The sequence below is a fragment of the Lactuca serriola genome, chromosome 4, assembly GCF_051521515.1.
Source record: "Lactuca serriola cultivar US96UC23 chromosome 4, Lser_US96UC23_V15, whole genome shotgun sequence".
Taxonomy (NCBI): Eukaryota; Viridiplantae; Streptophyta; class Magnoliopsida; order Asterales; family Asteraceae; genus Lactuca; species Lactuca serriola.
In genome coordinates, this window is record NC_136411.1 from 65,578,289 (window position 1) to 65,600,200 (window position 21,912).

The 21,912-nt window shown below is 37.3% G+C and overlaps 2 protein-coding genes and 1 pseudogene across 2 annotated transcripts; all 3 read right to left on the reverse strand.

Annotated features, from left to right (window-relative positions):
- Positions 1–1,063: 1,063 nt before the first annotated feature.
- Positions 1,064–13,628, reverse strand: LOC145098458 (uncharacterized; annotated as a pseudogene).
- Positions 13,629–16,408: 2,780 nt separating this feature from the next.
- Positions 16,409–19,439, reverse strand: LOC145101750 (2-C-methyl-D-erythritol 4-phosphate cytidylyltransferase). Its single transcript, XM_079039029.1, has 9 exons — positions 19,244–19,439; positions 18,205–18,348; positions 17,812–17,914; positions 17,662–17,721; positions 17,509–17,565; positions 17,260–17,421; positions 17,083–17,167; positions 16,800–17,017; positions 16,409–16,693 (listed from the first exon to the last, which is right to left on the reverse strand). Exons 2-9 carry the CDS (start codon positions 18,318–18,320, stop codon positions 16,604–16,606), a joined length of 891 nt encoding a protein of 296 aa, XP_078895155.1. The 5' UTR covers positions 18,321–18,348; positions 19,244–19,439; the 3' UTR covers positions 16,409–16,603.
- Positions 19,440–20,536: 1,097 nt separating this feature from the next.
- LOC145101751 (Ribosomal protein L3 family protein) lies at positions 20,537–21,912 on the reverse strand. Its single transcript, XM_079039030.1, has 2 exons — positions 21,205–21,912; positions 20,537–20,974 (listed from the first exon to the last, which is right to left on the reverse strand). The coding sequence occupies exons 1-2, from the start codon at positions 21,797–21,799 to the stop codon at positions 20,685–20,687; spliced, it is 885 nt and encodes a 294-aa protein (XP_078895156.1). The 5' UTR covers positions 21,800–21,912; the 3' UTR covers positions 20,537–20,684.

Genomic DNA, 21,912 nt, shown 5'->3' on the forward strand with positions numbered 1-21,912 from the left:
AAGATGAGGCACATAAACATAACACATATTTCATAGAGAATAAATCATATCTATGAGATTAGAAGATAACATCGATACACTCACATAACACATATACTTAGTACGTTAAATCGATACTTGTATAAAATTGTGCATTTGAAAGAGATTATGTACCCCCTTCAAATCAACACCAATATATATATATATATATATATATATATATATATATATATATAAACACATAACACGTATTATAGTAAATACTTCGTATTTATGTGACACACTCACTTGATCAGAAGATGATCGGACAACACTACGGCTTATAGAAGTAGTATTCTTCGGCAGATCTGGAAGATCTTCACAAAAACCAGACTCCTCGCCGGCAGAGCTTCGGCTCGGGAATTGCACTTCTCGGGATCTTCGGGGCTTCGGGACTTGCTTCGAGGCTCGGGAATGATACCGGGGCTTCGGGATAATTCTTGCACGAAAAACGATGAAAAAACGCGAGAGAAAGGGAAGAAATGAGCAAAGAACTCGGCTGCCCTCGACATCCTTTTATAGGGGCTGGAACTTCGAATTACGCTGGGTGTAATGAGGATCAGCTCGCTGACTCCCCCCCTTGGATAATATCGGATAATTTATATATAAATTAAATATCGAAAATATTTAATAAAGACAAAACTTCAAAAATGGTCCCTGTGGTTTTAAAAAATATCAAGTTTAGTCCCTAAGTTCAAAAAACCTCACAGATGGTCCCTGTGGTTTCAAAACTTTTAACAAATGGTCCTTTTCGCTAACTCCGTTAACTTTTGACCGTTAGGTGAAGGGTATTTCAGTCATTTCACAACCACAGGGACCATTTATGAAGTTTTGCCTTAATTTTTTTAAAAAAAGAAAAATAAATATAATTATTTAATATTAAAGGCTCTCTCTCTCTCTCTCTCTCTCTCCTAAATTATCATACACTTAGAGGTCCGACAAACACAATATAATTCTATTTGAATGAAACTCACATACTTGTTACACAAAACAACATTGCATATCATATTCAAACTACAACCTGGAAAAACAATGGAGCACCTGATCATCTTGATTTTATACTCTCTACAAATCCACTGTTAAGAAGCCTCTCTACATATTTCCCCAATATATCCACTTCAAGATTCACCTTCTGTCCCGTTTGCTTCAGTGGAATCACAACTTTCTGCTGTGTATACTCCACCAACAGGAAATTGAAACACTCCTCTTCATCAAACACATCCACCACCATCAAACTAGTTCCATCCACCGTAATGAACCCCTTCGCCACTATAAAATTTGAACTCTCCGGCGACGTCTTCACCTTAATCCATAATGAATCCCGTTCCACCTCCATTGAAACAATCTCCCCTGTTCCATCCACATGCCCCTGCACGAAATGTCGACCCATTTGTGTCGATGGTTTCACGGCTCTCTCCAAATTAGCAACTGCACCCTTTTCCAATTTGATTAACAAATGTTTCAGGAGCCAACTCAACTTTGAATTCCAATCGCTCGGAGTTGAATTCTGTAACTGTTAAAGAAGTTCCATTTACCGCTATGTTGTCGCCGAGGTTGACATCTTCGAGGACGATCGGCGAACGGATTACCATGTCGAATGATTCGCCGGATTCGTCGAAACTGAAGAGGCCTTTAGATCAATCAATTTATCAAACAATAGCAGAAAATAAGAATAAGAGGAATTCACGAAGAAAAGCTTTCACTAAGAAAGATAATCTCACAAAGAGATTATCGTGTGCACAAAGCAACGATTAGGGTTTGTGAAAGGCGTAGCCATTCACAAACCTATACAGAAGATTATATACTGCTATTCTAGACAATCCCTACAAATCAGGGATACGCCAGCTAACTAATTAGGCTAACTATGGAAACAAGATAAATACAAGATTTGTTACAATTCACTGAATAAACTGAACTATTACAAACTGAGCGCTGACACGCTGATGCTGATACTGAGATATGCGCTAATGCTGAGTCTGTTTTAAACATTATCATATTTCAAGGTTTGACCTTACAATTTCCCCCAATATGATGATGTTCAAAACAAACTAATCTAAAACACCTCTGGACAGGAACTCTTCATACTCAGCTTCAACTTCTATTTTTACTGGCCAGTAAGGACTATCCAGCAACTCCTGTCTTCTGTTCAGCAGCTCCATGGCATTAAGAATGTGAAATTCTCCGGAGAGATCTTGATGACTCATGCACATTTGCCTTAAGCCAACAAGATGAGTGGTTGGAGCCTTTGGGATCTCAGCAGTTTGCTGAAAACACATCTTTCTGTTTTTATCAAGATAAAACATCCCGTGTTTAGGAGCTGAGATAAACTTATGCTGAACCGGATCAACACTGATAGGAAGAGAATTGTTTATTCCACCAGCACCAAAGTCCAGAACCAATACATCTTCACCATCAACTTGAAACTTGGTTCTTCGAGTTCTAGGGGCAGATAACCTTTGGCCTTGATGCTGAGGTCGTTCTTTGGGAACAAGATCCAAACGCTGAACTTTCTTGATCAGCAAATGAAGAGCACAAGTCAGTTCCGAAGAGTGAGCTGAGGTTTGCTTGGATGCTAGTTCAAGTAGTTCCATCCATTCAGAATATCCATACCTGATCAGCTCATCCCTCTTGACAACTTCAGTGTATGAATGCTGAGGACCTTGACGAGTGATCAGCAGCGTAAGGATTTTCTCATTTCGTGGTTTAGAAGCTTTGACTTTGATGATCTTATCACCACACATTCGTCGATTAAGAACATCTTCAAACCTCTTTCGATCGATCTGGTCAAGAACACTGTCAGTCTTAGGCTTACTATTGCTAGGAGAAGGTTGAGAAGATTGAGATTTGGACTGGAACTCCAGGAATTTCTGCATCTGAGCTTCAAAAGATCCTTTGGCCTGAAGTTTGTGCTGAATAAGAGATTCATCAGCTTGAGCAATGTTCTTTAGAAGCTGAGCTTGATTAGTTTCATCAAGAATTTGCTTAACTTGATCAGGAGACATGTTCCATTCAGCCGCAAGATTTGATATACTGACTATGGACCTGGGTTTCTTGCCAGGCAGAGAAGTATCAGTTTGAGAATGAGCCAAGTCAGTATCTGCTACCTTACGCTTTCGAGATAGCGGATGAGAGTCTTCACTGGCAACGTCCGAATCTTCTCCTTGGACCGGAATAATGGGATCAGCAATAGGATCGACTGATTTCATGTCTGGACTTCGAGATTCATTATCAAGATCATCAGAACTTTCTTCTTGAACTGGAATAAGAGGATTAATGAAGTTCATATCCAGTATTTAACAATCATCATCTGGTTCATCATGCTCTTCATCATGCTCACTATCTTCAATCAGCTTTTCAGTAGCTGCTGGACTATTATGCCCCACAGAGTCAGTTGGCTTTGGTGACTCAGGCTGAACAATGGTGTTGTCAACAGGTTCGGTGTCTCTGTCATTCGGTTCATTATCAGCATTATCATCAGCATCAGCATCATCATCAGTATCTCCCCCTTTTTGAGCATCATCAGATTGGGGACTAGAGGGAGGAGTATGCAGGAGAACTTCCTTTAGCTGATGAACATCAGCCTCAATGCGTAGAAGACGCTGATTCATGTCCCGAGTCAGTGTCAGAAGTTCAGTAAATGCCGAGGGCGGAATTTGAACAACTGAAGTAGCTAGAGCTGCTGGAGAGCTAGGAGGCATTACCGGAGAATATTGGTCCCCTTGGGGTGGATACTCCCCCTGAGATGGATGCTCCCCCTGGGATGGTTTCTCCTCCTGAAATTGTTGCTCCCCCTGACTCAGTGAATCCTTTTGAGCTGAGGGAACATCAGCAACTGAGACGATATGATGAGACAGTTGAGGAGAGAAATGACCACCATCATGTGGTTCATCCTCTTGACTGGCATCATCTACTTGGTTACCATCAGCGCTTCCTTCATCAGTGTCAGCGGTGAGAGAAGGAACAGTGTATGGATTTGCAATCCATTCTCTCATCCTATCAGAGATTCCGATGTCAGTATCTAGGGGATCATCTTGATACATGCGAACAGACATGCGAGGGCATTGGATGGGATTCCCAGAATGCGAAAAGTAGTCTGCAGCGAAAAATTTGTCGAACACAAGAGCAATCCAGCGTGGAAACGGAACATGATCAGCGCGTACATTTGCACGAAGAAGCTGAACAAGTTGATCAAAGAATAGGGCCCCATAATCATGTCTTTTGTTGAGAAGAAGTGAGCAGACGACTTGTTGCTCATAGTTACTCAATTGATCACCACTTCGAGACTTGTGACCCACACACTTGCACAGAGCACCGGTGAAGAAATTCCATCCTGGGGTCATACATTGGCGCAAAATAAGAGCTGATCGAGCACCAGCCTTTGAGTGATCATATCCCAGTTGATCAAATAATCGTCGACATCGTTCAATAGAAGGAGGTTCAGAAAAGGGTTCAAAAATAGGTAACCTTAGTGCAGCACTGAGAAGTTCTGCGGTGATAAAGACAGAATGTCTTCCACGGCCAATTGTCCCGGTAATGGCATTGTTGTCGTCATTGATAGTTGCAGTGTAGTAGAACTCACAAACTTGTTCAGGAAAGAACTCTGATGCAACGTCACTGATTGCGTATCGAAGGCGGCAAGAGGCTAAATATTAGCAAAATCATCAAGTCCAAGACCTCGATGAACCTCGGGAATATCAGGGTTGAACACAACGTTGGTGGCTTTGATGTATATTGGGAGAGGAGGAGAGTTTGGGGCAGGGATTACCCTTCGTGAAGTAGAAGAGAAGGTGAACAAAGAGGCAGCCATTAGAGAGTTTTTAGGGTTTTAGGGTTTTGAGTATAGGTGAAAGAAGGTTAGATTGTGGAAGGAAAGTTTGAAATAGGGAGAGAAGAGGTTTAAATATGGAATTAAACGGGCCTTTCAAAAAGGTAATGATTATCTTCTTTAAAAGAAAAACGGCGTATCGTAACAACCTGTCAGATAAAAAGTAGCCATTAAAAAGTAGCCGTTGGGTAAAAGAGTCGTTGACTGAAGATGAAACGTCAATCAGTGTTTGCAGAAGCGCTGAGATCAGTGTCACAAAAATTACATGCTGAAAGTATATCTCCGTCAATTCAAGGTACAACTTGCTCAATTGAGGCTAGCAAGGAGATTGGTGCGTGTGATAGATACTAGTTGCATTATCTAACCATCGGCACAGAGTGTTGTGACTTTATCAGTGAGTGGTTTATCTTACTGAATCATTAGACACTGAATGAGAAGAAGGTAAAGAAAGGATTGTTGCGTGTGATAAACCTTGGTGTTTTGGTCTAACCATCGGCAAAGATTTTTAAACTCTCATCAGCGTGTGTTTTGTCACACCGAATCACAGAATCAGTGTAAGGTTGGTAAGAAGGGATAGTTGCGTGTGATAGATCTTGGTGTTTTGATCTATCCATCGGCAAAGATTTTTAAACTCTCATCAGCGTATGTTTTGTCACACTGAATCACAGAATCAGTGTAAGATTGGTAAGAGGGGATAGTTGCGTGTGATAGATCTTGGTGCTTTGATCTAACCATCGGCAAAGAGTTTCAAGTTGTTATCAGTGTATGGTTTAGTACAGTGAATCATTCAACTTTAGTTTAGAAGACTTGAAGAAGAGAGAAAGATGGGAGATCAAACCAAGTACTCAGTATGCAAAAATCATCAGCATGTCATCATCAGCACAATGTACATCAGCTTATAAGACAATACCAAACATTAGCATAATTAAACAACAAAATTAATTACAAGGTAATCATTCCAAGTTCTCCAATAATGTAAGCAGTTGTTTGAGAATCCAGTGCCTTAGTGAAGATATCAGCAAGTTGCTCCGAAGTCTTGACATGTTCAAGAACAACCTTTCCCTTTTCAACATTATCTCTGATGAAATGATGCCTGATTTCGATATGCTTCGTCTTTGAGTGCTGAACAGGGTTTTGTGTGATTTTAATGGCACTGGTGTTATCACAATATATGGGAGTCTTTGAGAACTTGATCCCATAGTCGAGAAGCTGATTTTGAATCCATAAGAGCTGAGCACAACATCTCCCAGCTGCAACATACTCAGCTTCAGCAGTTGAGATGGCTACTGATGTTTGCTTCTTGCTAGACCAGCTGATGAGACGATTTCCAAGGAAGTGACATCCACCAAATGTACTCTTTTTGTCTAAATTGCATCCTGCATAGTCTGAGTCAGTGTATCCAAAAAGTTCAAATGCTGAGTCGCGAGGATACCACAGTGCTAGGTTTTGAGTCCCTTTCAAGTATCGAAAGATACGTTTGACGGCCATGAGATGGGATTCCTTGGGATTAGCTTGGAATCGAGCACAGAGAATGGTTCCAAACATGATATCAGGACGACTTGCCGTGAGATATAAAAGAGATCCAATCATTCCTCGATACAGAGAGTGATTTACATCAGTTCCAGTTGGATCAGCGTGTATCTTGTCAGTCTTGGACACTGGAGTGGAGGCTGGTTTGCAGTCACTGAGAGAATACTTAACAAGCAAGTCAGAATATATTTACTTTGGCAAATAGAAATACCTGACTTTTGTTGCTGAACTTCAAGACCTAAGAAGAAGGTCATCTTCCCCATCATGCTCATTTCGAACCTTTGAGACATGATCTCTGCAAATTCCTTGCTCAGCTTCTCATTTGGAGAGCCAAAAATGATGTCATCGACATAAATTTGAACAAGAACCATATCTGAGCCTTTGTTTTTGATGAAGAGAGTATTGTTGATTGCTCCTCGTCTGTATCCATTTTCAAGAAGATACGATGTCAGCGTCTCATACCAAGCCTTGGGTGCTTGCTTCAGTCCATAAACAACTTTGTCTAATCGGTACACATAATCAGGGTGATCTTTGTCAACAAAGCCTGGGGGCTGATTGAGGAAAACTTCTTCTTCTAACACACCATGAAGAAAGGCTGTTTTCACATCCATTTGATAGACAATGAAATTCATGTAGGATGCGTATGCGAGAAACAGTCTGATTGCTTCAATGCGAGCAACTGGAGCAAAGGTTTCGCCGTAGTCGATGGATTCAATTTGAGTAAACCCTTGAGCGACAAGCCTTGCCTTGTTGCGAGTAATGATTCCATCTTTATCAACCTTGTTGCGATAGACCCAGCGAGTTCCGGTGATAGTCTTTCCTGATGGTCTTGGGACAAGAGTCCAAACTTTGTGCCTTTCAAACTCATTCAGTTCTTCTTGCATGGCCTTGATCCAATCAGCATCTTGAAGAGCTGTGTGAATCTTGTCAGGTAAGATCATTGAAACAAAATTAACATACATGCAAAAGTTATTAGATACACGAGATTTGGATTGGACACCATCATGAATATTCCCAATAATTTGATCAACTGGATGATATCAATGTTCAGAAACTGATGCTGATTCCGAAGAGTTTGACACTGACAAGTTATCAGTTGCAGGAGAGTCTTCAGCTTCAAGGATTTCATCAGCACCTAATGAATTATCTGCTGATCTGGCTGCAGTATCTTGATTCAAGGAACATGGAACTGGAACGATAGAATCAGAAGAATCAGCTTCATCTCCAGCAAGAGGAACTTCGTCAAATGGACAGGAGAGAAGCTTTTGAAAAATAGATGAGGAATGAGTGAATTTTTCATCAGTGTATGATTCCTCATCAAACTTCACATGAATGGATTCTTCAATGCATTGCCTGTTCACATGAAAAACACGAAAAGCCTTTGAAATAGATGAGTACCCAACAAAAATACCTTTATCAGCCTTAGGTTCAAACTTGGATCTTGGGTCACGCTGATTTAGAATATAACAAATACATCCGAACACGTGAAAAAAAAGATACATCTGGCTTTCGATCTTTCAGCATTTCATATGGTGTCTTCTTATGAATCCTGTGAATTAGAGATCGATTCTGAGTAAAGCACGCTGTATTGACAGCTTCAGCCCAAAATGACATAGGAAGACCAACATGGATCATCAAGGTCCTTCCTGCCTCAATCAGTGTTTTATTTCTTCGTTCAGCAACTCCATTTTGTTGAGGAGTGCGAGGAGCTGAGAAGTTTTGCCCAATTCCTTTATGATCACAAAAATCTTCAAGAGTTGAATTTCGGAACTCAGTACCATGATCACTTCTTAGCCGCTTAACTTTGAGACCTGTCAGTGTCTCATTTTTACGAATCAGTGAAATAATTTCCTGTGCAGCATGACTTTTCTTCTTCAGGAAAACCACCCATGTAAATCGAGTGAACTCATCCACAACCACTAGAGTATACTTATTTCCACCTAGAGAACAGACAGGAATAGGTCCAAACAAGTCCATGTGGAGTAAATGAAGAGGGACTGATATACTGGAACATGACTTGGGTTTGAAAGAGGACTTGGTTTGTTTTCCTTGTTCACAAGCTGAGCACATCTTGTCTTTCACAACGCTGAATTTTGGGAGCCCTCTAACTAGATCTTGATTGGATATTTTGGATAGGTTCTTGAAGTTCAGATGAGAAAACCTTTTGTGCCAAATCCAGCTAAGATTGGTCTGAGACTTAGTAAAGAAGCATTGCATCAGTGCCTTGTCATATGAGAACATATCAAGAACATATATATCATCCTTTCTACTTGCTGAAAGTACGATGTTCTTGTCAGTGTTGACAACTCTACCTTCCTTCTTTGTAAAGTGAACTTCATAGTCAGCATCACATAATTGACTGATGGAGATAAGGTTGTGTTTGAGACCCTTTACATATGAAACATTTTGAAAAACCACGTTATTGCATTTGATATTTCCATATCCTTTAGTGAACCCCTTTCCATTGTCTCCATAAGTAACTGCAGGACCAGTTTTCTTGACATAATCTTCCAGGAGAGACTTTGATCCTGTCATATGCCTTGAGCAACCACTATCTAAGTACCAAAGATGCTCCTGACCCTGCAGTGCTGAGAAACTAGTTAGAACACACTGACCCATTCGAGGATGGGTCATTCACAAAGTTATTTGATAATAGATTATAGCACTCCTTAGGAAGACAGTTTAAAGAATTTGACTTAAGAGTCCATTTTTTATTTCTAACTTTAATATTATCAGCTCTTAAGGATGATTTATCAAATGAACATTCACTGATCTTGTGAGAGGTATCACCACATCTGTAACAAACTCTAGTACCAAAGTTCTTCTTGGTGAGCAAATTTTTGGATTTAACACATTTTGACATGTAAGATTCACCAAGAGAGCTTTGAATCCTTTTGTTTATCATTGAGTCACAATTGAATTCAGTGTCAGAAAGAATTTGATCAGTGTTAGATGATGAGCTATCAGTGTCTGATTTGGACTCATTCACAGATGAATTGCAATCAGGAAAATGCTTAAGTTGTTCATGAACAGCATGAAACACTCCATTTGAGATAGGAAAGGCAATAATATTCTCAATGAGTGGAGTTGGTCTTACAAGATGTGCAGGGTAAGAGGTTGGATCAATTCCGATAATTTCAACATTACACTCAGTAATACCATCAGAATTAGTAATACAATATTCATCAATTAAACTCTGATTAATAAAAGAGTTACTGACAAACTTATTTTTGAAATTGTTTTTCATCTCATTCATGGAATAAAACTCAGATTCCTTTTCTTGTGATTTAAAAACCTTTTCACCTTCTGCAAAATTACCCCTAAGAATTTTCTCACATGAATGTGGAATTTGAGCCGAAATAATATAATTTGCATTCTTATGAGATTTTGCCCAAGTATGAAGCACAATTTGTTCTTTGATCAAAAGATTTTTAACATTGTCAATTTCATCAGACAAAGAAGAATTTGACAAACTAGTGATTCTAAGATTTTCCTGAGTGGACTCAATAATGTTACTTTTCATGGATATATCAGTTTCAAGAAGATCAATTTGATTTTGCAAATCTCTTATTGTTTGATTCTTCTTAGAATTAATGACGCCCAAATACTCAAACATTTTGATTTTTTCATTCATTGAATAGGAAACAAAGTTTTTAACCTGGTACATTGAAGAAGAGTCAGTGTTGTGCTTCCTGGAATTTTCAACAGCATCAGACATATCAGCATCAAATGTACTTTTGCCTTTTTCAGAAACATCCGGGTCTTCTATCTTTACCATTAGACACTTGACTTCATCATCTGATGACTCCTCATCAGTCTTCCATTTTTCTTCTTCAGCAACAAGAACTTTGTGTTTCAAGTTCTCTGCTTTCAGCTTCTCAATCAGCTTGTTGTACTTCTGCTTCCAGTATTCATCTGAGCCTTGTTTCTTTTGTTTACACTCCTTTGCAAAATGATCAGTGCTCCCACAGTTAAAGCACTGAGCCTTCTCTTTCTTATCAGTACCATGCTTTTTATCAGCTTCTGATCTTTTTGAAAACTTTCCACCCATCTTCTTCTGGAACTTTGAGAAGTTTCGACCTGATTTCTCAAAAGTCTTAACAATCAAAGTTGCACTAGCCACAACTTTTTCAAGATCATCAGTGTCAGATTTAGAGGAATCATTATCTGAATTACTTTCAGTGTCTGAATCTGACACTAGCTTTTTGTTTGAGAACAAAGCTACAGATGATTCACGCTGAGAATCTTTCATCAGTTCCTTTCTTTGAAGCTTAGATTCTTCATAGTATCGAAGATTTCCATAGAGACTTTGTAAGTCCATAGAATTGATCTTCTCACTATTTTTCAGCACATCAACATGGTTCTCCCAACCTGCACCCAGAGAATCCAAAAACTTCTGCACTAGAACAGTTCTATGCTTCAACTGATCTAGTCTCCGAAGATCATTAACAAGAGTATTGAATCTGTTAAAGGTTTGAGTCAAGGTTTCACCTTTCTTAGCAAAAAAATGTTCATACCTTCGGTTAAGATCATTTATTTGAGTAGCCTTGACTTCTTCAGTGCCTTCAAAAGATACAGTCAGAGTATCCATCATCTCTTTTGCTGAGATGCAATTTTGAACTAGCCCAAAAATATTGTATGGCAGAGCGTAGCTGATTGCGGCACGAGCACGAAAATCTAAACCATTTTTTCTTTTGTCATCTGCCGTCCAGTTTTCTCTAGGTGTTTTCTTCATGGCACCATCAGGAACGTTGTTTTTCAGAGGCTGATACATTGGGACATATGGACCCTTTTCGACAATGTCCAACATGTCTTCAACTACTGACTCTAAAGCATATAGAGCCTTTATTTTCCACATAGCAAAGTTTGTTTCATCAAAAGGAGCAATTTTAGCGGAAGGATGATTTGATGAGTTCGACGAAGAAGAAGATGAAGCCATTTGTTTGATAAGAGAAACCTGCTCTGATACCAATTGAAGAGGCCTTTAGATCAATCAATTTATTAAACAATAGCAGAAAATAAGAATAAGAGGAATTCACGAAGAAAAGCTTTCACTAAGAAAGATAATCTCACAAAGAGATTATCGTGTGCACAAAGCAGCGATTAGGGTTTGTGAAAGGCGTAGCCATTCACAAACCTATACAGAAGATTATATACTGCTATTCTAGACAATCCCTACAAATCAGGGATACGCCAGCTAACTAATTAGGCTAACTATGGAAACAAGATAAATACAAGATTTGTTACAATTCACTAAATAAACTAAACTATTACAAACTGAGCGCTGACACGCTGATGCTGATACTGAGATATGCGCTGATGCTGAGTCTGTTTTAAACATTATCATATTTCAAGGTTTGACCTTACAGAAACCTAGTTCCCTGACTTTTCCCATTTCTTCCATGATTCCGGTGAAGAGGGATGTTATTTGGTTTCTTCAGTTGGGTTTTAGGGTAAGTGGTTTTGGTGTCTGCGATTGCGATTTGAAGATAAGAGATGAAGGGAGTTTAGGTTTGAGATTTGTTAATCTAAGAGAGTTGTAAATTGCGAATTTGGGGATCGAGGTTTATAAAATTTTCAACAGGTTAATCCGAGAGAGAGAGAGGGAGAGAGAGAGAGAGAGAGAGAGAGAGAGAGAGACCCTTTAATATTAAATAATTATATTTATTTATTATTATTATTTTTTTAAATTAAGGCAAAACTTCATAAATGGTCCCTGTGGTTGTGAATTGACTGAAATACCCTTCACCTAACGGTCAAAAGTTAACGGAGTTAGCGAAAAGGACCATTTGTTAAAAGTTGTGAAACCACAGGGACCATCTGTGAGGTTTTTTGAACTTAGGGACTAAACTTGATATTTTTGAAAACCACAGGGACCATTTTTGAAGTTTTGTCTTTAATAAATTTCAAAAATTCATATCTTCCTCATACAAACTCCGTTTTCGACGTTCTTTATATCCACGCGTATGTGAGACTACTCTCTACAAATTTCGTTTAGACTCCGTCGGCTAATTTTGAATTTATTTTTATTATTTATTTTTAGTAGGCCGGGACAGGAAAACTCCGTTATAAAATCATAACTTCTTCATCCGACGTCCGTTTTCGTCTATCTTTTCATCGTTTCACTACAATTAACGAGATCCTCAATTCTCGTTTAGATTGTTTCGGCTAAAAACCGCTCGATCTCAAATCGAGTATTCGGGCTGCATACTGCTAAGTCGAAACTTCGAAAAATCATAACTTCCTCATACGAAGTCAGATTTGGGCGTTTTTTTTATGCACGCTTTCGGTTTAACGAACTCTAAGAATTTCGTTTAGATCACTAAGGCTAAATTATGCTCTAACGTAAATTTCACTTTTTACATCAGTCAGCGTTGTCGGTTCTGTCGCGAAACTTCGACAGCTCATAACTTCTTCGTTATAACTCGGATTTCGGCATTCTTTATATCTTCGGAATCCTTGTTTCAACCACTACATCTTTATGCAAAGATATCGGGCTTATCTCACACTTCAAATTTGATGCTTATTTTATTCTTAATTCATTTAAATTATAATAATTAAGCAATTAAGCACAAAACACATAATACTCAAATAATACAGTTCTATTATTTCAAAACGGGTTACAAAGGTTAACATAGACTATTATATCAACATTAATGACAAGCCCAGAAACACAGGCGTTACATCAAGATACTCAAGTGCTTCTCTTCCAACTTCTCTTTACTTCTTCCAAGCCTTTCTTCACCAAAATGAGCTCAAAAAGGTCAAACACACACAATAATTGAGTATAAGGCGAATTAGGATTTTCTGAGGATGAAGGACTGGTGAGGAGGCCAAAGGGGAGGCTATAATGGGGGTATTTGTATGTCTTAAACCATAAAAAATAGGGTTTGACATCTGCCCTCGTACGTTGGGCATACGCTCCCGAGTCCCTCGAATCTAATAGGCCACTACGCCCCGCGTACGCCAGGTTACGCCCAACGTATGGCTTATGAGCAGCCCAACTTCTTGGCTTATTTTGCTAAGGTCCACTCCAAAGGTCCATTGTCCAAGTGCTAGTCCAAAACTAATATTAATTTACATAATTTGAATAATACCTCGAGGGACGGATGTTACAGTCGCAAAAAATCTCCATGGGTTCTTGGATTGATGGAATAACTATGAGATCACCAATGAAGTTCTTTAACCAAGTCCCTTCCTCTACTGCCTCACTAGATGCGATGCAATCTGACTCACAAGTAGAATTAGCCACCATCTTCTGCTTGGAACTTTTCCACGTCACCGCTCCACCATTTAGTAGGAATATCCAACTGGATTGTGAAAAAAAGTTATCTCGATCCGTTTGAAAGTTGGCATCACTATAACCACTCACTCTTAACTCATATTTGCCACCAAAAACTAAGAACATTTCTTTGGTTCTCCGCAAATACTTTAGAATATTCTTTATTGTTGTCCAATGAGCTCCCCCAAGATTATCCTGATGTCGACTAACCATGCTCAAGGTATAATATACATCATGACGAGTACAAGTCATAACATATATAATCGATCCAATAGTTGAAGCGTATGAGACTCGACTCATAGCATCTATTTATGAGTCTTGATCAATTTAACAATATGATGTACGAGCTAATCCCCTTTCTTAGAGTTCTCCATATCGAAACACTTCAATATTTTATCCAATTATGGTTGTAACGTCTTGTCCCGAATCATTGCCCATTTGGGTGTGGGTGATGTAATGTAGATGATTCGGGTGTTCGGATTTGGTTTTGGAGCCAATGGCAGCACGAGTTTTTATGGAAATTGGATTTTTCTTCGGGAAATTTTATGGCAAGTATGAGTTGATTAAAGCGTAAAGCTTCTCGTTACATTTTCATGGATGTAAGGATCGTCGAAATCGGATTCATAACGAAGAATTTATGGCATTTAGAGTATCTTAGGGTTTAAAGGGAAACCCTAGTATGCGGGGCGTACATAGTGTTCCGAGTTGGCTGAATACTCTTCTGAGTACTCGCTACTCGGCTCTTTACTGAGGCGAGTCACAGAATCTCGAGTACTCCCCGATCGGCCCCTTAGTGAACTGAGTAGTGTTGTAAAACCCGGTCAACTCGGTGATTAATATGTATAATATACTTAGTGATTTATTATTTAACACACACACACACACATGTGATTATTACTACATATATATCTTAAATTTCCAGTAATTATTTACGAAGTGAGACCATTATGTGTTTTTCAGTTTTTGTGTATTCACATGTATCTAATTTTGTTATATATTTCAATCAACTTATGATTTTGACATATATAGTTTTTTCTAAAAATATTTCTACATGAATTACCAAATCCGAGTACTCTCTGAATACTCCCTAATACTCGCTACTCGATAGTCGGTCGGACAGACTAAGGGTGTTGATCGGGTAAAATTTTTGGGTTTCGGGTAATTCGGGTTTTTCATATAAAAAAATTTACTCGTTACCCTACCCAAATTAAATTCGGGTAATTCGAGTATGGATAATTCGGGTAATGGGTCGGGTAAGGGTAATTCGGGTATTACCCGATTTTTAAATTTTTTAATGGCACCTAAAAATAAATGTAATGAAATAAGTATGTTGTGCCAAACTTTGAACATTGAGATTTTTACTCAATAATATTTGAGATATCAAGTATTCTTTCCAAACTTTCGATCTTGGGTTGAATTCTTTTTTTTTTCTATTTTTCTTGTGGAACTTGATCATTGGTTGGGTTGTCAACTTCAATCGTCTCATCTTCTACTTCAATATAGTTATCCATTGGTGACGAATACCAACAAAGAGCAGACGAGGTACGAGGGGTTTTTGATGTGGAGAAAATAGAACGAGCCTCAACGAGGGAAATTGGGATTTGAGAATTGGGAGGGTTAGATAAACTCATAAAGGGACATTATTTCTTATATATATTTCGGGTAATCGGGTATACCCGAAACCCAAACAACTTACCCTTTACCCGACCCGAAAAAAATTCGGGTTACCCACTTACCCGAAAAAATTAAACCGATACCCGATTTACCTGACTCGATTTACCCGTTACCCGAAAAAATCGGGTGGGTAATTCGGGTAACGGGTATTTTTGACAGGGTTAGGACAGACACCGAGTAACGAGTTCTACAACATTGATTATATATATATAAATTATCTTAAATTACTATTACGAAACATTTATAATGTCACTGTTTATAATGGTAGAAGATGAAATTAAGTAATCTAACAATTATAAATGAGGTTTTAAAAAAATCTTTTTTAATCAAAGATTTTTTTAAAATTTTCTAGTGTGTTCTAGTAATGTTCATATTTCAAAGTTTTTTTTTTTTTTTTTCTTCAAAGAAATCTTTTTTTTTTTGGGATTCTACATTTCAAAATATTTAATGTCACTGTTTTTCAATAAAACATTTAATTTTATACACTAATATCATATATAGTTCATATTACTATGTTTGTTTAATCAAATTATTTGAAAATTTGAATAAAGAAGGTGAAAATAAAAAAAAACAATTAGTTGAAAAGTATATCAACTTAATATATTTTTGATGATATAATCATGTAAAAATCTGTATATTAAAAATAAACAAGAAAATCTTTATGGTACGATTTACACCGTATTAAAAGAACCATTCATGTTATTAACACTCTCAACCTAGAGATCACTTACACAATTAAAACACTTACAAATAAACCCTCTCGTTGAAATCTCTCCGACATATATAGATATATCACTAATCAAGTAAGGGGGGAATTAATGTGAGTTTAGAATATTCGTGGATCAAGACATATGTGTTCTCTTACAAGCCACATCGACTCTTATATGCTTATCATTTTTATAGTGAAGAGCACACACACTTATAAAGATGTTGGTTTTTGAACCATATGGTCAAGTGGAAATTGTCTTTCATCAACCATTTTCCATGTGTCACATTAGGACAAGTCTGTCAATGGACAACAGCCTTTAATCTTGGCCATTGAAGTTTGTGTTGTGATAAAACAATTAAAATTACAAGACTTTGACTTTGGTATGTTTTTGAGTGAATTTTCATATATGTTGGTTTTATGGCATTACAAAAAAGTGTTTGAAGAAATACAGTACAAGGCAAACCAAACCATTATTGACAATAAATAAACCTCAAAATCATTCAAAAGACCAAACTAATAATAAAATGACAAGTGGCAAACACCACAATAGTTGGATATTTTAACTTTAATCTTGAGGAGCTTCAAATCTTGTTGGGGTGTCGATACCCGCCATACAGCAAAGACCCGAAATCAAAATTATCAGTAACACAAGCCCCTGAAGAAAAATCAAACACATCACAACATAACATTAATAACATATTTACTTTTTTACCCCTGTCCGACATATATCATTATGTAAAGATAGATAAGCTATTAGTTACCACAAAAAGTCCCTCCAACAATGATGATTTAATTTGACAAACTCCATCACAAGTTGAGGAATTGTTTGATGATGCATTTCCAGATGACTCAGCAAGAAACCTGTCCACCTGGCGATATGAAGGGTAACGCAGGACATTCACAGGGTCAGACACATATAAGACTGAGTATTTTGCTCCTGTCTCCTCCACTGAACTCATCAGCTTTGACAAAACTTCCCCTGAAATCAACGCATTTTCAATTTTCAATTTTCAAATAATAATTAATTACAACAATTCCACATACCTTCAGAGTCATCTCCTTCATTGGTAAAGACAACCACTGGTGTCTGCCCCTCAGGTTTCTTTTCCATACTTGAAGCTACATATTTCTGTCATTCCACATGGATATTTAATTATATATTAAATATATACATTATGAAAGTATATGATTTATAAATCTTCCAAATATATTAATTATTACATGGACAGAGTTGATGTCAGAGAGTTTCTCAATGTTTAATCCTGCATCATTTCCACATGTTTCTGAAAACTCAGAAACTAATTTATCTTGCACAGCTTCATCCTCTTCAGATGCAGATATGTAAGGGTATGCTAAGGAAAATGTCGAGCTCATGAAGGAAGCCTGTTAACAATGGTGTGGTTATAAGAAAAACAGAATGAGGGGTAATTTGGTAAATTTTCCAAAAACGATCTTTAGTTGAAGAATTACCCTGAGCAAGTTAAAAAGTGGTTTGTCTTCTTGTTTACGTCCAGAAATATCGAGAGGCTGTTAAAAATTGGTAATGACATTAGAAAGAATCTGGAGGGTAGAAATGGAATTCTTGGATTTTTTTTTCTTTTTGTAGTGTCGAGTGATTCTTACCTCTTTTCCAACGAAAACAATTGCAAGATCAATGGATTGTTCAGGTTTTGGACTAGAGCACTAAGAAAATAAAAGTAGATTAAGGCTTCCAAACAACTGTATGAAATATAAAAAATAAATAAATAATGAAACTAAGTAAGAAAAAATTACCAGTAAGTTTGACCAGCCACCTTCTGACATGACAGATTTGGCCAAGTCCTTTGGAGAAAGGGTTTGGTAACTCACACCTTCCTTTACTTTGCTTGTAGGAGATCTGTGGTTTCCATATCAGTAAAAGATTTAAAAAAGAAGAGCAATAATGGAACATAAAAGATATACATAAGGATATGATTAAATAAAAACAAGTTTAACCCTTTTATGACTGCTTATATCTTTATACAACTGCAAATTAATCTCATAATAAGTTTAACAAGCTCTCTTATTTATCTAGAGGATAAAGAGATCATAGGATTACCAACAATGACAAGTAAAATAGTATGATTAATTTTGAGTTCTAACAGAAACAAGAATTATTGAAACTTCTGTTATGAAATGTAGACATACTCTTCTTTGATGTTTGACCACAAAAATGCAGGGGATGTAGGTGAGAAGGTAAGCCCGAGTGGCAGTTCAGATACCACAAGCAAGACTGCTACAAAAACTGCTGCAATTGTCTTCATATCTCTCTTTTGGAGACAATATTGTCACCTGAAATGAGAGTGCACATGGATTAAAGTAAGTATACGTATGTATTTATGTAACACATATAGAAAAAACAAGACATGAACTAGTGATTATAAGAATTACATAAAACATTCTATATACATGCATGTGGGGGTATATATGAGATTCATGCATGAGCATGAGTTTACATGTTGGATAGAATCATAGAAGCTTGGTTGTAAGTTGTAACTTGTAAGTTTTTGAATGCAAAATAACATGATTTGAGTAGAATGGGAATAGAAAGGAAAATGAATGAGATCAGACAGTAAAGGATAGAGAGATCAAGCAGTGTAGATGCCAATAGAAAGGAAAATGACGACGAAATGGAAAAAAAAAATTCTGATATATCAAGCAATATATTGTAAAAAAAACAAGAAATAGCCATAAAGTACATAATTCAGACCCAATCTAATGACCAGAAGTGATGGCAAGCAAGGAAAATAACAACATTCAAAAGAAATATGCAAGTGTGCACCAATGGAGATGTTGCTAAAAGAACTTTCTGCTATTCAAATGTTAAGTTTATCTTAAAGATTGTTTACAGAATCACACCTGAGATAGGGAGTAATGTGTTATAGCCAAAAGGAACAAAATTATTAAACTTCAAATCTGAAGCGATAGGCTACTATGCAGTACAAAAGTACACTGGCGATTAACAATTTCTTCATACTCTAGCACAAGAACCTGATATAACTCTAGAGCTCAATCCACAGACCAATGAACTATCGGCCTACGTGTTATAAAATTATAATAAATTATCTTCTAATCTAGATTGCAATCAAACATGTAGATCAAAAGATATATTTTTTTCAATTAAAGCATTACAGGAACATTTATTTTATATCAGATTGATTGGAAGGGGATCTAGATGGATAATTACCTCAAGGGGATTTGAGGAAGAGATATATAGGAGAAGCGGAAGTCGAAGAAACTTTGGAGGCGAGATCGCGGTGGTGATAGGCGGAGGTAGGTGGATCTTGCAAGATCAGAATACGATTTTCCGGTGAGTGCTAGGGCAGAAGGCAGATGATGAGATCGTTAATCGATTCTCAGAAACTCTCCGCCATTCAATAGATGTAATTAGGAACTTTGACAAAACGATTTTTGTACCCCGGTTCTTCAGTAAGACATATTTTCATTTAGGGTCCTTATTTTATAACATTACTCAAATTACCCCCTCTAAATAATAACGACGACAACAATAACAAAAATAAGGTAGGGAGGTAAGATGGTGGTCCTCTAAATAATAACGACGACAACAATAACAAAAATAATGCTATATCTCCATAAGTTATAATACTAAAATATAATGCAAATTATAGGAATTTGGGCATGCTAATACCAAATTGATTATATTTGTTGTTTTCATCATTTCATGTCTCAAAATTATGGTCGTATGATTAAAATGGAATTTATATATACTACCTATTTTTTAAAAAAGTTTACCTATTTCAATCATCGCACATCTCCATTGCTTTATAATTAGTTCCAACATTTATTTTTTGAGGTATAAGTATGGGTGCAAAAAAGATGGGAACAATTTCAATGGTCTATTTTTTGATGAAACATTGAAAAATATTTATATGTCGTAAAAAATGATAACAAGCCAAAAATGTGATTTTCATGTGAAGCGTGTGACCAAAAATCTGTTAATCTCAACCAATAATGAGTCAATTCGTTATAAATAAAACGACTTTAATCTTCAATTTTAACAATTAAAACGTTTGGACTAAACTACATATGAAGAGATACTCCAAGGACTAAATTCATAATTTACTCTATTTAAAAACAATATCATCTCCAAAAATCTAAAACCCTCTTTGTGAAATCACATGTGCTCTTCACGTCTTCAACATATGCTCATTTTCAAGAAATTGCTACAATCATTTGAATTTAGGGTTGATGCCATTAAATGAAAATGGTACGTTTTTTTGGTCATTTATCTTTTACTTGCGTACTCCATGAAACCTTTTCTGGGTTATCATACACAATTAGAGTTGATTTCAACTAGCATACAAAAGACAAAATCTGTCATATTTCATGTCATGTAGTTTATCTGGTTGAAATTCAATACAATGAACCCAAAAATTTGTTTATTAGTCAATTGAGTACATTAAAAGATGAGCACCTATAGATAAAATTGATTGTAATTTTATGATATTAACCCGATATATAGTCATAGAGTTTTTTGGATACCCATTCATCAGAATCATGATTCACATTACAAAATTTGAAGAAAAATGACATGGAAATAGCTTAATAGACAACAAACAATAATCCAAAAAAGAAGATATAAACCACGAAAGAAGCAAAGACACTAACTAACTCTTGGGAATATTCTTTCCAACAATCTTGGCTGGAGTTATTCTGATGAGGTTTCCAGGTTTACCAGGAACAGCCCCTTTGATCATCACAACTCTAAGCTCAGTATCAATCTTGACAACTTTGAGTTTTCTGATCTTTGTTTTTGTCCCTCCCATTCTTCCAGGCATCTTCTTCCCTGGATACACACGCCCTGGTGTTGTTCCTGCTCCGATTGATCCAAGAGCCCTATGACTCTTTGATCCATGAGACATTGGACCTCTTTTGAAGTTATACCTCTTGATACCACCTATTCACATCATAACATTCATAAGAACACCAACAACATGAAAGAAATTTAACTTTTCGCAACTAGAAGATGATAATTCCAATTGTTTGATGAGTAATTGTATCATTAAGAAAATTGGTCGCCTTATTGTATCAAATTCTTGATTCTCATGTGTTCTATGTTTTGAAAATGGTTGCAGTTTTGATGTGGTTAGATTTTAATGGTAAAGGAAGGGAGATGAGAGAGAGGACCTTGAAACCCTTTGCCAATGGTGGTGCCAGAAACATCAACCAAATCACCTTCTTTGAACAATTCTTCCAACACCAATTTCTGATTGGGCTCGAACCCATCAACGGATTGTAACCTAAATTCTTGAAGATGCCTCAATGGAATTATTCCTGATTTTTCCAGATGACCCATCTCGGGTTTTGTGAGTTTCTTATCTCGGACCCTTCTGTACCCGACTTGAACCGCATTGTACCCATCTGTATCCTCGGTTTTCACTTGAGTCACAAGGTTTCCTTCTCTGAAACCTATTACGGTGACCGGAACCACCTTGCCGGTGGATTCGAAGTACGTCATCATGCCCAATTTGGTACCCATTAACCCGACTCCGGCCTCCATGCTCATTTGGATGGAGGAAGGTCTGCGGCTGAGGGATTTGGTGGTTATGATAGGGGTTATACGGATAGGGTTGAAGAAGGAGGAGTTGGAGCAGCGGAGAGAGGCATGGTTAGTTCGGGTTTTGTGAAGGCGGAGGGGGAGGATTGCGGCAGGAGAGCAAGAGGAGTGAGATTGAGGTGTGATGGTGGTCGTAATTGAAGAAATCCGACCGGCGACGGACATGGCTTACGGGTTTAGCTTCTTAAAGTGTGAGAAAGAGAGAGGGGTTTCAGATGGAGAAGATTTGAGCAGATAACATAGGAGAAGAGGGAAGAAGAAAGAGAGCCTTTCTTATC

Coding starts and splice junctions, on each gene's coding strand:
- LOC145101750 (XM_079039029.1), bottom strand. CDS start 18,320: ATGAAGACAATTGCAGCAGTTTTTGTAGCAGTCTTGCTTGTGGTATCT. Junction 17,915..18,204: donor TGGTCAAACATCAAAGAAGA/GTATGTCTACAT, acceptor TGGAAACCACAG/ATCTCCTACAAGCAAAGTAA. Junction 17,168..17,259: donor CTGACATCAACTCTGTCCAT/GTAATAATTAAT, acceptor GTGGAATGACAG/AAATATGTAGCTTCAAGTAT.
- LOC145101751 (XM_079039030.1), bottom strand. CDS start 21,799: ATGTCCGTCGCCGGTCGGATTTCTTCAATTACGACCACCATCACACCT. Junction 20,975..21,204: donor CATTGGCAAAGGGTTTCAAG/GTCCTCTCTCTC, acceptor TGATGTGAATAG/GTGGTATCAAGAGGTATAAC.